The sequence below is a fragment of the Chaetodon auriga genome, chromosome 13 (genome assembly GCF_051107435.1).
Source record: "Chaetodon auriga isolate fChaAug3 chromosome 13, fChaAug3.hap1, whole genome shotgun sequence".
Taxonomy (NCBI): Eukaryota; Metazoa; Chordata; class Actinopteri; order Chaetodontiformes; family Chaetodontidae; genus Chaetodon; species Chaetodon auriga.
In genome coordinates, this window is record NC_135086.1 from 21,201,808 (window position 1) to 21,217,422 (window position 15,615).

The following is a 15,615-nucleotide window of genomic DNA, read 5'->3' on the forward strand; positions in this document are numbered from 1 at the left end:
TCTGTTCTGCATCACTCATTCAACTTTTCTCTTTTTCTCAACCTCAGCTTCATCTGTTTTGCTTTTTTGTTTTTAGAAATATCAAGACCTTAATGCACCCAGCAGCTTAATGCAATGTCACCTCAGCTGTCAGTTGGTCTATCCAGGCCGAGCAGACTCACTCCCTCAGGGCAGCAATGACACACACTTATATAACTCTGTCCATCTGCTCAGCTTTAACCCTGAGAAGGACTCTGTGTGTTTATGTGTGTTTCTGTATCTCTATCATCAGTTTGTCTGCAGCTGATTTGCATCTGGTAGTAAACCTGACTCCAGGGCACCAACGCATTTTAAGTTTTTATGGTATGAATCCAATACGAACCAGGAAGAAATCTCCACCTCTCTCCTTTTTTCCTTACAGAACATGCAAGCTGTGACTGGGATAGAAAGAGTCAGACATGTGAATGTTGAGCGGTACGTTTGTGTTTCTGCATAAGGAGGGTGGCATCTCCAGTAGTGTGTCCTCTTTCTCCAGTATAAAGCCTGTCCAGACAAGCAGCAATTGATGATTCAGTGCATGCATGAGAGTGACAGAAAGAGGGAGTCAGTGTGTGTTAACATGCAGACTGAAGAAGATGTCACTTTGCACAAACACACATCAGTCTGTTCCATCTCCACCGCCAATGCACAGTGGCAGCTTTTGTTCACTGCTGCAACAAACAATGCCGTAAACGTGAAAATAAAGACGTTACAAAAGGGATGCATTTCTGGATTGCACTTGAATTACAACTAACTCATTCTTCATATATGGGGAACTGACCTGACTTTACTGCTGGGGATTTGACATGAGCATGTAGTTTTCTGTTCTTTGAAGCTGGGTCAATATTATGTGGATATTTTTTCAGAACAGCACACTTATTCATGTTCATCGAGAAGGTGCTTGCTGCTACTGGAAGTTAGGTTAATAAGAGTGAAGTGAAACCACGACAACGGCTTAAGAAGTGAGCTATGCATTTTACATTAGGCACAATTTGATTCATTATTACTGAGAATTGAGGTAATTGATTTGTGGATAGTAAGCACGGGTGACCACTACCCACTCAGCCTAAAAATGGGGGGAGAGTTTCACCTCCTGAAACTCAAACTTCTTTCATGGACAATCCGAAGAAGAAACCATCGGCCTGCCCACGCTGTGTGGTTGACAGGAGACCAACAGAAGTGCAGAAACACTGAGGAAAGAAACACCAAGCAGGCCACCAGACTTTTGAAACCACATCTTTTTCACCCTCTGTCTCTTTCCTGTTTCCACCTGACATACCTCACCCTGCCCTGACTCTGGCTGCGACAGATCATTTCCATAGGCAAAATCTAATGTCATCTCTGGCTGACACACAATACTCTCTATATAGCCAGAGGAAGCACACACAAATGCAGGGACACACACACGCACAGGATGAGGTCAGAATACTGAAACTCTTCCCTGTCAGTGAAAGAGAAGTGACCGGGGGCTGTTAGCCGTGATATCTTTAGCAGGGCTCATTATTAAAACCGGGAAATGTATTTTGCATTATGTGTGACTGCGTGTGTGTTCTTTTATCTGACAGTTTGATCAGCAAATGTCCTCACAAAATCAGAAAAATCAAACAACAATCATCCAAACTGGGAGCATTTCCTCTTTTTCTAATTGCTTAATGCAGGTTAGGACTCCGAGTTTAAGGCTGACATTAGAATTCAGTAAGTAAACAGAGTATTATCCTGATCTCTGTATTAAACGTGTGTCAGCTGGCTGCAAGTAGAATGGACAGACAGGTTATTGTGGTGTGTGTGTGTGTGTGTGTGTGTGTGTGTGTGTGTGTGTGTGTGTGTGTGTGTGCATTAAAATATGAATGAAATGTATGTATGTACTTTGTGTCTCTGTCTGCATGCACGTGTGTGTGTGTATGTGTGTGTGTGTGTGTGTGTGTGTGTGTGTGTGTGTGTGTCTACAGTCAGGTGGTTTTTGGATTTAAGTGTGCATGTCACATTGTGGTGGCTTATAGTGAGCGAGAGTGTGAGGTCAGGGTGTCAGCCAATCATGTGTTTTTATGCTTTATGGTACAGCCACCTTCCTCCCTGTAGTCTAGATTTCATTGCCTGAGGAGGAGGGGGCGTATACTCCAGTGTGAAGCCATAATACCCTGAACTGTAAGCCTGGAGGCTGAAGGATGAGGTTATACTTCTGGATGAGGTGTGTGTGTGTGTGTGTGTGGGTGTGTGTGTGTGTGTGTGTGTGTGTGTGTGTGTGTGTATGTGCTGATGAGTGTGGAGGTGATGTAAGTGGCTGAGCTGAAGGCAAGAGAGCCTTTCAGCGCCTCTTGGCCTGATGGGAAAGGCAGGACAGAGGGAGAAGAAGGAGGCATATCAAAGATAGAGGAAAGGAAAAAGTAGATCCTCAAATCAGAGCTTGAAGAGGCACATCATCAGAATCAGAGCTTTGAATCTGATCATAAATTGATTGCTACCTCATATTGGTAACAATCCGTAAGAAAAACTAGAACATCCTCCCAATGTCTGTCACAATTTCAGGTCAACCTGGATCCACCAGGTTGACCAGATGAGTGTTATTCTCATGTGAAGGGATCTTTATTATGAACCGTTATCTCAGTTTGCCTTAAAGAGATTTGCACTGAAAATGAACAGCAGTGGGCTGAAAGAGTTGGAGACAGTTTATGGTTTGTAAATTTGCCCTCAGATACACTGATTGATTCATATAATGTTCGTTACTTCCCTCCCTTTGTAATAACACCTGAGCCAGTGATTTACTTGTATAAAGACCACACTGGTGATGCAAGAGTGAGTAAACCACTGCCAAGTATTGTTGGCAGCACTGATACACAGAACACATTAAAACTGTATTAACGGGACTTTGGGGTGTTACACATTTTATACAACAGTTCTCAAAGCAGATGGTCTGAAAAGCTTTTACAAACAGTCTGAATTCATAACAGAAAAAGGAGAAAGATCAATAACTACAGTCATCTTTCTTCAAAACATGGAAATCAGTGACAGTACGTGTCAAAAGAAATACACAGTGACCTGCTGTGACTCACCTGACCGCTTTAATTTCACATCTCCCCCCGGTGAGACCCCCTGCGCATGCATATCCACATCCGGACCTTAATGAATATCTCACACTCACTGACATGGGAGGTGTTGACCCCAGGTGACCCCCGCTGGCCCCTGCACCTCCTGATGTGAGGTCAGAGGTTAAGGGTGACAGCTGACAGTGTCAAGCCCTGGCTCCATAGCTCCTGAGACACTCACGCAGACACACTCACACACTGGTCAGACGAAGTGACTTTCACTCTATAGTTTGTCTGTCTTGCTCCAGTCTTGCAGCCCACTGGCTATCGTCTGACAATTCAGCTTCTGGGGTCAACGGCCAAAGTTTTGGGGTTTTTGGTGTAGCCAGCAGATTCTGGAAAATGGACAACGGATATCTGGGCCAAGGTTTCCTTTTCCGTATGCCAGTCGTTGTTTATAGCCTGAACAGCAACTTGACTTTAAAACCCGACGACTACTCAACATTTCGGTTACGCTCTATAAACTGATACCTGCATATGAATGCAGATCCATTTTTAAACAACTAAATCATGATCAGACGATTGCTGGTGGTTTCCAAGATTGCATTTCAGACAATGTGTTCTGCCTCTTTTGCACTCCACATGGACTAAAGCCTACTCAAACATGATTGGTCAATACTATTTGGACTATAAAGGGACTACAAATGGAAACCAGAACGCTTCCGATCCCAAAATCTTGTCCCTTGCCAGCAGATTCTGCATTCATATGCAGAATCTGTTTATACAGATTGGTCTTGCCCTTTCTCTGTGCCTAGAAGCTGAAAATGTCAGTTGACTTTCTCACTTTCTCCAGCACACACATACCCACACACACGCACACTGCCCGAGAGCACTGACCCATTTAACAGTGTGGAGTGTTTCCCTCAGCACTGGTCTAAATGGTGCAGTCTCACACTTCAGCGTGCTGCCGCCCAGCCTGATCTCCCCCTGCTAACACTAAAAAACTGCCACTAGCTCACACACACACACACATTATAAACACAGACAGTCGCACCACGTCAAGTTTCATCCCTAGGCATTTGCTCATTGGAGAAATTCCGATGGCAAAACTATTTTTTAAGCCTAAAAGTGCTCTGAGGCCTGTTGAGGTTCTCCAGCCTGTATCCTTAAGGAAGTCCACAGCGCTCTTAGGCGATCCTCACGCACTTCCTTTTTATAACTTCAAACTGTTTGTTTCTCTGTGACAAGTCACTTTTCTTCAAAGACTGAAAGGTCCGTGAAATTCCCTCAGTGTTTTTTTTTTTTTTTTTTTCCTAAAATCCCACCAAATCTGGCATTGGCAAAGACATATGAGACAAAGGTTCTAGTAAATAAATACCCTCCCCAAGGGGTTTGTAATGGCTTATTTCCGACCCTGTTAAAGGAAGAGGAAGGGATTTGTGCGATACGAGGGTGATGAAATGTCTGATAGCTCTGGGAGAACTAAGCATTTAAACCCCGTGTAAGCCATGAATGAGTCTGGGGGGCCAACCTCTCAACTCTGTAATTTTACTTTGAAACTTTGTATATTTTGTAATGTGTATTTGTCCAGGGAGAGCACTTTCACTGTCCTCATCCACATTTTGTGTGTGTCCAGAGCAGAGACGTTAACCTGCAGCCTCCCAGCTTCACTTTTTTCATCTCTAGTCCACTTAAATTTCTAGTTGTGTGTTTCTGGGGCTTCTGAGAGAATTTAGTCAAAAACACGAATCAGTGAGTAAATGTATGCATAAACCATGAACCGTCATCATTAATAAGCTGTTATTGTGAGTGCTATTAATTATAAGTGCTTCCAAAAAGTCTGTCATGCTGGAGGAGGATATGGACCACCAAGAGAGACTTTTCACAGCCTATAAAACAATAGAAAAGATTCATTAACGTTCATAAAGCTATTAATAAAGTACCAAAAGTTTATACAGAACTAAGAAGAAACAGGAAGAAATTATACAACTGTGCTTGCTCAGAAACCGTGCAGCATAACTCACACAGGACAGAAGGACTAAACTGTGTTCCAGTGGAGGAGCAACATCTGTAACACCATCTACTGAGAGAAATCATGGTTCCACTGAGAGACAGGCCAACAATGGTGTCAGCACCCCGACCCTGGTGTGTGTGTGTGTGTGTGTGTGTGTGTGTGTGTGTGTGTGTGTGTGTGTGTGTGTGTGTGTGTTTGCTCATACCTGGATGTGCTTCTGGATCTGGTAAGTGCTTTGCTGATGACCAGTGAGGGAGCTGACTGTCGTCTCTGGGCCAAGGTCTTCATCTTCTGCACAGTCAGAGAGAGAGAGAGAGAGAGAGAGAGAGAGAGAGAGAGAGAGGAGAGGGGTCAGTTCAAGCAGTGACTGGAGGTGATGGTTGGCACCATTCTTTTTGGTTTGTATCCCATAATGAATAATATTTGTGGAGGGGGAGACAAAATGGTTGCAAAGCTCAGAGTCAGCACTGCTTCAGGTTGGTATTTGGCTGTGATCACAGCAGGAAATACAGGCAGACAGGGAAATAGACACAAGAGAGAGAAAGAGAGAGAGAGAGAATTTAAGAAAAAGGAGAAGTAACCACAGTAAAGAGGGAAGAGAGGAAGCCAGCAAAAACAGCTGAAGATGGCCACTAACTGAAAAGTAAGACAAAACAAGACTGAAGTAGAGAAATATGTTGTCTAACAGTTGCACAATGTAAATGATCCCTCATATATTATCATGGTAACATGATAAATTGTAAGCTCCCTCCCAGAAGTATGACAGGCATGCCTGTGGCTAACGCAGCTATTTCAATGAAACTTAATTTATTTAAAACATACCTAAACCATGTGAGCTGTAAGCATGCTGCAGCTGCCCCTAAACACACACAACGCTCATTCAACCTGGGTCAGGCTTGAAAAAAGTCTTTGCTTCCTAAAGTCACTTTGCAGTGACTTATGGGTAAGATTCCTCTGCCCTAGATCTATAGAAGGAAGAATTAGATTTATATTAGTCATTCAGGTCAAAGTTACTACAGTGCAACAAAGAATGTGACAGGATGTGCATCATAAAAGACTTGACACAGTGCTTGGAGAAAAGAAAGCTGTATCCACTTTACATTTCTCAGTGCTGCTTTAAAATACAGACGTCACAGTGAAAACTGCTGTCCTGGCTCCCAGAAAGACATTTCCCTTGTTGCAACCTTGTCCTGATTTTTTCAGAGTTGCCACATAGCACTGAAAATGTCTTGACATTTTCATTACATTTTTGGTCCGTTTAATTGCGCTTATGGTTTGTGTAAAATATGATGGTTTGGATAGGGGTAAGGTTTCCATTACTTTCATGTAAGACACTGACCCAGTTGAGTTTGCTGCCATCTTTCATGCAAATTCCATAAGACACGCACTTTTGTTTTTCTGACACATTAGCACACATTTTCAGTGAAACCAGGCTTGACAGTAACAGTAACATTTGTAAGTTTACATGCACCTTCTTCCTGCAGGCATGAGGTGACTGACCGACACATGAAGTACTGACATGAAAACAGTCCACTTGGCATGATGAAACAACAATGACAAGCCCTGATATTTCAAACTATGCTGACTGGCCACAGAAAAGAAACAGGAAGCATGGACCGTAGGCACTAACTAAACAGCAGTGTTATTATTTCAGAGAACAGCAGTATAAACACAGTAAATTATAGTACACATGTTAAGCATGTACCTTATATGTATGTCAAGTACAGCCTAGGATGAACTCTCAACATTCTGATGCAAACATCTCAATGCAAACAACTCCTGAGTGAACGGAGGCATGCAGAAACTGCATTTATGCAGATTTTCTCAGTCAGTGACGGTAAAGCAAAGCTCCAGTTTCTTTGTATGACAGCTCGTTTCTCACAGCTGAACTTACCAAAGCTAAACACAGCACAATGCCTCCCAAACCAGGCAAAAGAGCTGCAACTGCTCATTAAAAAAGGGGTACAGCAACAATATCTGTTGATTCATGAGGCAAAATTTCAGGAAGATCAAGCTGGGGCTGGAGAGGTGGTGACATACTTAGAAAAACATTAAGTAACTGTATTCTGGCGCCAAAAAGTGCTGCACTGGGTTGGAGAAATTGGAGGATAACATCATAAGAAAGCTTGGAACTACTGTGCTTATTGTACAGTAACTGCAAACCATCAGGCATGATTTTAATTTTGATTCATCTGTAGCTGAGTTTACAGACTGAATCTGAAAACACCAACACCAGCCTTCTTTTTACAGATAAAGGCAAGATGATAACGGGTAATATTGAAGGATATAAGCTGCCTTTTATTTCAAACTTTAAACCTCTTTCACCAAACTCCTGCTTTTAGCAGCGTTTTGGCAGATCCAAGACCACCACTCACATCCAGCCTGCTGAAAGATGCAGTTACACCTTCTAAACACGTGCTGGATGGGGGCGCTGTTTACTACAATTTAACTGAGCTGCTGGAGATTCACCACCTCTATATATCAAAAGGAGCAAACTTGGGGTGAGAAAACTGCAATAAATAACTGTAAAAATGCGCAGTGTATTTACAGGAAAGTCAGAAATCAGGAATCAAACTTAGAATGAGAAGCCAGACCTGATGGCTCCGCAGCGGAGGAATCATTCCTCTGTGTCTGCGTGGTGACTCCTGTCTGTCTGATTAAAATACTCTATCAGCACATTATCCTGCTCTGTTATTTGGTTCCTGGGCTCATTCATATACTGCTTTATTCAGGACAACACAGACGAACTGGAGACCAGTAAAATATAGTAGTAATTTAGGGATTAGGGGCGTTTTTCTTAGTTAAAGGGTTGTTTAATTTCGTCAGCATTTGATTACATTATTCCAAAATATCAAAACCCAGAGACGGTCAGCTTTTTCCTGAAAGTCTTGAAAACTGCCCTCCTTGATGAACCTTTGTGCGTCAGATTTTTCAGAGAGCGAAAACCTAGAACAAATGTGTCAATAACTGTTTGTTATTTAAAATACAACCACGAGCTTAGTGACAACCGGAGCTCACACCACCATCAGTTTAACCACTGTTCAGTCCAAAACTGACCTCCACCTGAAACACAACTGCAGACTTACACGAAAAATGAGAACAATGATTCAACAACCCAAGAACAAAAATAAATACATAAATTAATTAATTAAATAAATAAGAAATGCAGTCAAAGCAGAAAGTTTTTACTGGAAAACATAATCGGACGCACCACACTGACAGATATTGCAGGGATATTACAGGACTGTGATGTGTGTTTCACATCTCCTGACGGGGTAATTAGAATAGGCTACTCATTTCTGCTTAATGAGCGCATCGGCAACTCAGCGCGCAAAAACGCAAAGCGTATCCACAGCCATCACCACCACATCAGCACCAAAAAGTCCTACAGAGAAGCGTCACTGGTACCTTCTTGTTGTCGGGGGGCGTCTTGCTCTCTCCCGTCAGAGAGTCGGACCTGTTCTGTCCCATGGTCCCCTGCTGCGGTGACATGGTTTCCATCAAGACTGTATGGATCCACGGGGCCGAGCGCACAGACGGTATATTCCCATGATACGAGTGTAAGTCCAAAGTTTATCCGGCGGAGAGCAGGGCACGAGCCCTAGGAAAATCCATGATGATGAGGAGGTGATCCGGAGGAAGAGGAGGAGGAAGCTATGTGCTGCGTGCTCTTCTCTGTGTGTCTCCGCGTCTGAGCGCTGTTTGATCTGAGCGCTGCGACTCGGGTCCGCCTCAGCTGACTCTAATGCTATCAAGTTAGCAGAGGCGAAACATACGACTTCCGATCTTACTTTTCAAAATAAAACCATGTATACGAAGCAGGACATTTGTGTTTTTTGTGTGACATTAAGCAAGATAAAATATGAAGCCGAGTTAAAGGGAGAGATCATCAGTCAAATGTTAGTAACGTTTGTTAAAACTGCATACTTGTTATGTGAACTTTCGATATTGCATTTATACTAAATATGACCAAGGCTGGATAAGTTAAGTGAGCAAAGAGCCCCAGACTGCAAGTGAACTCAAAAAGTCCCGTATTCACTGTTTGTTATTTGCTTTTAGCCAACTGAGTAAGCCTAGTAGAGGAAATTTTCACGACTTAAGTGCAGTCAACTAAAGTAAATTCTGCAGTATTAACTAATTTTGTCACAAGTTTTAAGAGGTTCATTGTATTAATTTATATTGTACTTCTCACGTGATGCATATTCTACGACAACCATCATTAAACAACACAAATGAAGTTTTATTCCAGTTCTGGTTACTCTGATCTTAATGAGGACTTGGAGGTGAGTACAGATGCACAGACGGTGGAAGGTCGGGGGGGGTCACAAATAACACTGTGACTATAAAGGGAATCAATCTCTTTATGATTGTATGAAGAGTTAAAATACATGCAGCCTAAAAGACCACGAAAAGAGAAAAAATAAGAAAAAAAGGGAGAAAAAAGCTGAAAAATACGTGAATTGCTAACAATTACAAGAAAATCAAGTTCTTCCTCTTGTTTTTTTAATGTAATGTATAATGTACCAGTGCAGTACAGTATATACAGCATAATGTTTCTTATGTAAGTATGTAAGTTCCTTTTTGCATTTCCAAGCACACCTACAGTTTGTATATATATATATATATATATATATATATATATATATACTATATATATATATATATATATAGTGATTTTGTTTGTGTGTGTTGCTGTACCTGTGAAATTTGCTTAGATGTTTTGCGTTAATCTATTTCACATTTTTTCAGCTTCACTCCATTCTATGTAAGATGAGTGAGTATGAAATATTGGGTGATCTGTACTCTCCAGTCACTTTAACAAGTTTTGCTTCTTTTATTTTGAAGGCAGTAGGTAACTTCTGGTCATATCCTGACCTAATCTGCGTGCCTTGACCAGCTCACATACCTGAAAGCATGTTTTGATTTAACTCTTAAGATATCTGTGTACCTACAAGTGTGTGTTTTTATATGAAAGACCCATCACATGTTTTCCTTGTCTGGCAGTTAGTGCCATATAGAAGGTGACTGTTCTGGTACGACAGAAAGCGGTTTGCAGAGGGTCCTCGCCAGGTGTTAGAATGCACTCCCAGGGCCAAGAATAACATGACTGATGAGGAGGAATGTCCACAGTATTTTTTTTTTTTTTTTTACACAGGCATGACGCATGACACATTTGCTTTACAGCTACAGCGACAGTACGCCTCACTGTAGGATAACTTCCTGAGTGGGTGGCAGTGTTTACTTTTAAGAGTCTGACGGCAAGCAAAGCACACCCCTCCATCAAAGCTGAAGTTAAACTGATTTGCTGCCCATGCCAACAGAGTTTCAGCATTTGGGATTAAATCTCTGTGTCCACTGGTTTCACACTTTGGATTTAAATATTATAGAGATACTCGGGAGTGGAAAATCATAAAAAATCAGCAGTTTTGTAATTTTTCTTTAAACAAACAAGCAGAGACAGAAGGTTGCATCTGGCTGTTTGTCTGCCGCTGCAAAAATGTTCCAAATCTTAAAACGTGTCTACCTGACAGGATTATTTCCCACAGCAGCCCGTTGTTGCCCATTGTCTCCTCTGCACAAACACAACAACATGCAACAATTGTTCCATCTTATCTGTCCCTTGAAAAGTGGCATGCATAGGATGATAAGAACATTGATAGTGCTTGGCCATCCCCTTTGATCATGTCATAAGCTGCATGGAGCACCAGCCGGGGCACACTGTTGGCTCCTGTCTGGAGAGTCTCTTGATGCACTGACAGCTACATCCCTTCTCTCTGCCACTAAATCATCCTCTCATCAAGGGCCCAGTGTGGCCCAGTCCTATTTGTTCTTGAACTTAAACTGTTCTTCATGTTCCCCAGTTTTAGGGGTTAAATGACTGCTTTTGTTTCCTGCTGTTTGTCAAGAGTAGCCTGTCTGGAGGGACCCAAAGCAAAAAGCGAGACTAAATTGAGGGTGTGTCAGAAATGTGGTTGGAAACGCCACTGGTTGACCACGGCTGCAGTGCGCTGCACTGTTTTGTTTCTATCTCCTCATTGTTCCACTCTGTCACTGGAAGACGCTGGGTCGCAACAATAAAAAACGTGTCTTGGAGTGTTTTTTCTCTCGGTATCCATGGCAAAAGCAACACATCTCTCTGTGATAAGTGAAAAACACACGTTTTATTTGACCCCAAAACCCCAAAGTGGGTCACCCCCCCACATCATCAGACGGCAGCCAAACGCTCAAAGATTCTCCTCATGCCTCGACTGAGCTTGGCCAAGTGTCTTCAGGTCAGGGACAAACGGGAAGTCTAATCCACACGAGTGATTCTCCCCTCAAATGAAAGACAGAGAATCAATATGTGTCATCATGAATATCATCTGACACTTCCTTTGAAGTGTGTCTGAGAGGGAATGTCTCTGTCACGCCCGGAGAGTCAGGCTATTGAAAACCTGAAGCGGAGGAGAGTATCAACTTGGACGGCAAACAGTCGATTCCAGAGAGAGAAAATGAGCTGGAGAGAGTCCAGAGCTGTGATGGGAGCTGCACATGGAGGTTTTATTCCTGTCTGCACAGGGGTGGGGTGGTAGGGTTGCACTTTGCACTGTAAACACATGCACAAATGCACCTTCACACATACACACTCACACACATACACTATTCATAGCTGAATATCTATTTAAAGAGCGCTCTACCCCCCCCCAAAACAAACATCCATATTGATGTACAGGGAGGTAGAGGAGAGGCCACAAGTACATGATGAGCAGTTTTAGAAGCTGTAGTGGATGGATGGATGGATGGATGGATGGATGGATGGATGGATGGATGGATGGATGACAGTATGACAGGGAGTTGCTGTGACCCAAAACAGTATCCACCACCCCAGGATGGACGCCTCCACTGCCACCACCACCGCTGCTGCTACTTTAAGAAGCCAGACTTCCACGTTGCCTGCCAAAAATAAAGGCCCTCTGTTTCCTTTTTTTCCTGAGCAGCATAATCCAGAGGTTTCTGGGCAACAAATGTTTGAGGTATGGCTCTACAAATTCTGGAAAAAATGACAAGTGGGTGGGAAATCTTTTTGGGGACATTTTTCTAACCCTATTGCTGTGTAAGACTGCAGTTCCTGGTTGTTCCCAGTGTTTCAAAAAGAAACATACAGCCTTAGAATACATGAAACACTACCAGTGCACACTGCATAACTGTTGCATCTTATCTGCTCTGTGTCTCTGCTCTATCTGTATATCCAAAAAAGGCAAAATGCCAAACCAACATGTTAAAAAGAACATTATCAGAAATTCCGCCTGTAAATGAATGATATTTTAATGAGGGTAAGTGAGGTTAGGAAAACTTTGGGTCTTGATTAAGAGGATCCAACACTGACTGCTGGTAGGAGACTGGACAGAAACTGTGGTAAAGCTAGAAGCTTCGCATCCACGACATTTGTGTTGTGTTGATGGAGAAAAAGGGTTTGGACTATAGACCAGTGCTGTCATTTCTCTGATGAGGACAGCCTTAAAGAGCTATATTAAAACTCTAACCCTAGTTGAACGATTTATGTGGTTCAGAAATTCTTCTTTATTTGTAGTTACATTAAAAAAAAAATGTGGCACAAATCTCTTTTCCTGTTTAGGAAAGGCTGAGCCAGTTTATTTGTAATGCACCTTTCAACTTCAAGGCAACTTGAAGTGCTTCCATACAACATGTAAGGAATTTTGAATTGCTAGCATTTACAGTTTAATGTTGCACTAATGAGTGGGGGAAAAAAAGTGAAAGTGAAGATGATCTTATTTTCATCATTTTCTTCTTCATACGCTGCGTCCATGGTCTGTTTACTCCTCAGGGATTTATGGATCCAGCCTTTAAAGCCTCTAAGACAAACATCAGGGTGAGTTACACAGAATGAGAAGGCGGAAATTTCAGCACCGCTCTCCTCCACAGTCACTGTGTCTCTGTCTCTTTTGGTTTGTCTAAACATTGTGGCGCGGAGAGGCCGCGGTGGATCAGGCCGTGGAGACGTGTGGAGGAGACAGACGGAGGCAGCCCGGGCGAACCAGACTGAGACAAAGCCTGTGGTGAGAGGGAGTGACTCAGGTGGAGGAGAGGGAGGGATGACATCTAAACAACACTGTGCTGGAGATGGAAATTGTGGGTTAGCTGGCCACTGCCTCTACCAGACCAGCTCGAGCAATATGACGTTTTCAGGGGTTTTTTTTTAAGCTATTCAAAGTACCCATGACATCAAGGCCACTTTGAAAGCATATCATGTCCAGAAAGCTGTAAGATGTAAGCTACCCTTCAGTTTGTTTTCTTTGTTTTGAGCCAAGTTGGGATTCATTTGGTCAATTTAGGTTGTAACTACAAAAAATTACAACCAGGGCTTGTTAATTACAGTCCTGTGACTTAAAAGCAGCGAGTTTATTGGACAGTTTACATAATCTGTCATCCTGTCAAGTTAGAAAGTTATTTCCAGTTTCTGGAAATTATCTGACTTATTTGTCTTTTTTCTCTGTTCCTACAACAAAAAGCTGAATCTGTGCCTGTTTTTCAAGAAAAAAAAAAAAAAGATATTCTACTAAAATTGTTTTGGAGGAAGCATAACTGCCACCAGGATTGCTTTCACTGACAATGCTTTTTAATAAAAAATCCAGGACGTGTAATTTTCTTATATGTCATAGAAGAGGGGGGGTTGGGGTAAGGGTGGATGGCAGAGGAAGTACAGGACTTTGGCATCAGACCAGGGGTTTGTGTTCTGGGTTCCACACGTTATTAAGTTTAAGTGCACCAGTCTACTGAAACACCTGGTACAGGTTAGAGAAAGACTAAAGGATGACATATCAGAGCGTGGTCGAATGTCCAGAAGTGAAACTGAAACAGCTTGTGTGAATACCTGTCGAAGGGCCATTCAACACAGATTCCAAAAAAAAAAACTGAGTGGTATCTGACTATGTTGATTCACTGTCATTAGATCTTTTGTGTCCACAAACCTCACAGTCAGCTGTTTTCATTGGGATAATTTGTTTAATGGCATCAGTGCCGAGAGCAAAACAAACAAATTTCTTGTCATTGTATTGAGGCGGAGGCAGAAATCTCAGAGACAGATCCTCTGCAGATAAAACCAAAACTATGGCCGAGGCTCAGATATCACACGAAGTAAATGAAAAATACGTCATTTTGTAATTTGGGTGAAGTTACCCTTTAAGTTGCCACAGTTTCTTGTACCTTTGAGTCGACCTAAAGCCCAGCAGTCTCAAACAGACAGCACAGACAGACAGACAGGCCTTCAGACAGAGAGACAGAAATCAGAGAAACAGACGGTCTGAGCCTTGCTGTTGGTCCACTGCATCTGCTCTCGTGTTGGGCGAGCACACACACACACACACACACACACACACACACACACACACACACACACAACCACACACCCCTCCTCCACCTTCTAGACCCTCTAACCCAGCTAATCTGATTAACACAGTCTCTCTACAGACGGAGGGATGCCACTGACACACTGCAATGTGCATGTTTGTGCTTTATCGTTGTTGTTGTTGTTGTTGTGACATTATCCTGACCGTGTGTCGCTGTGTCATGTATTCAGCTGCACGTGGCTTGAGCTGTGTGAGTTACCGTTGTTGCGTGTAAGCACACAGATTTTCCATATGGTATTTATTTAGGAAAATTTCATTCTAAATCTTTCCAACTTTTTGTGTTGTTTGTTGTATTGTTGTTATTACATTATATTATTTGTTGGACTATTATTTTGTTTGAAGCATTTTGTAAAATTATTTTGTTCACTGTCATATAAACAACATATAGTAATAGCAACAGCAACAATTTTTCTGTTTGATTTTTCTCCCTGTGCTTACAGTACTGACTCATCTTGGTCCTTAAATCCAAACATGTGTGTGCATTTGTGCATAGACATGAGTGTGTGTGTGTGTGTGTGCTTGGACAAAAGAAGACAGGAGTCATTTAAAGGATGCAGTGGGACAGGTTCAGTCATTCATTTCCTTGGGGCTGACAGGATGGCTTGGTTTCAGTGGAGGGGTCGTGTTGGTGTCAGCAGCAGGTTCAACCAAACAGGGAGTTTGGATCAACCAAGCAAACAGCAAATATGTTATGAAATGATTTTTGTGGGACATATTGGCAAAGTGTTAGCAATATGGTGAAAGGTTCCAATAACATGTATTAGAGTGATTTACATATATGTGTATATATATATTAATATATAAGAGAGAAAGTATTAGGCTGTTGTGATGTGCGTCCTAATCCCAGTACATACCCCAAAACACCAAATGTTAGAAACAGGTGGTCCTGTTCTAAATGCCTGAAGGGTGTAACACAGTGAGCTATTCAAGATACGCAAATGAATGAGATATCTTACATCTCACCTGACATGACCTGCTGCAGTAAACCCCACCTTTCTGCTGCTCCTAGCACATTAAAACAATCATCGTGATGAAGATAAAGTTGGCCCTTTATGAAAATGACCTTCAAACTGGCCCCATATCCCTGCAGACGACGCTGCACTGCTCCATTTATGCTCTGTGCTCAGTGCAAATACATACAATATTATGTCTG

At 42.3% G+C, this 15,615-nt stretch overlaps 1 protein-coding gene across 1 annotated transcript in view; it reads right to left on the reverse strand.

Annotated features, from left to right (window-relative positions):
* LOC143330588 (rho GTPase-activating protein 20-like) overlaps positions 1 to 8,764 on the reverse strand; it is a 31,995-nt gene extending 23,231 nt beyond the window's left edge. Inside the window, exons 1-2 of the mRNA XM_076747273.1 lie at positions 8,464 to 8,764; positions 5,261 to 5,346 (exon numbers count right to left, since the gene is read on the reverse strand). Of these exons, the coding sequence (XP_076603388.1) occupies positions 5,261 to 5,346; positions 8,464 to 8,556 (179 nt within the window). The 5' untranslated portion in view covers positions 8,557 to 8,764. The remainder of the gene's footprint in view (positions 1 to 5,260; positions 5,347 to 8,463) is intronic.
* Positions 8,765 to 15,615: the final 6,851 nt, after the last annotated feature.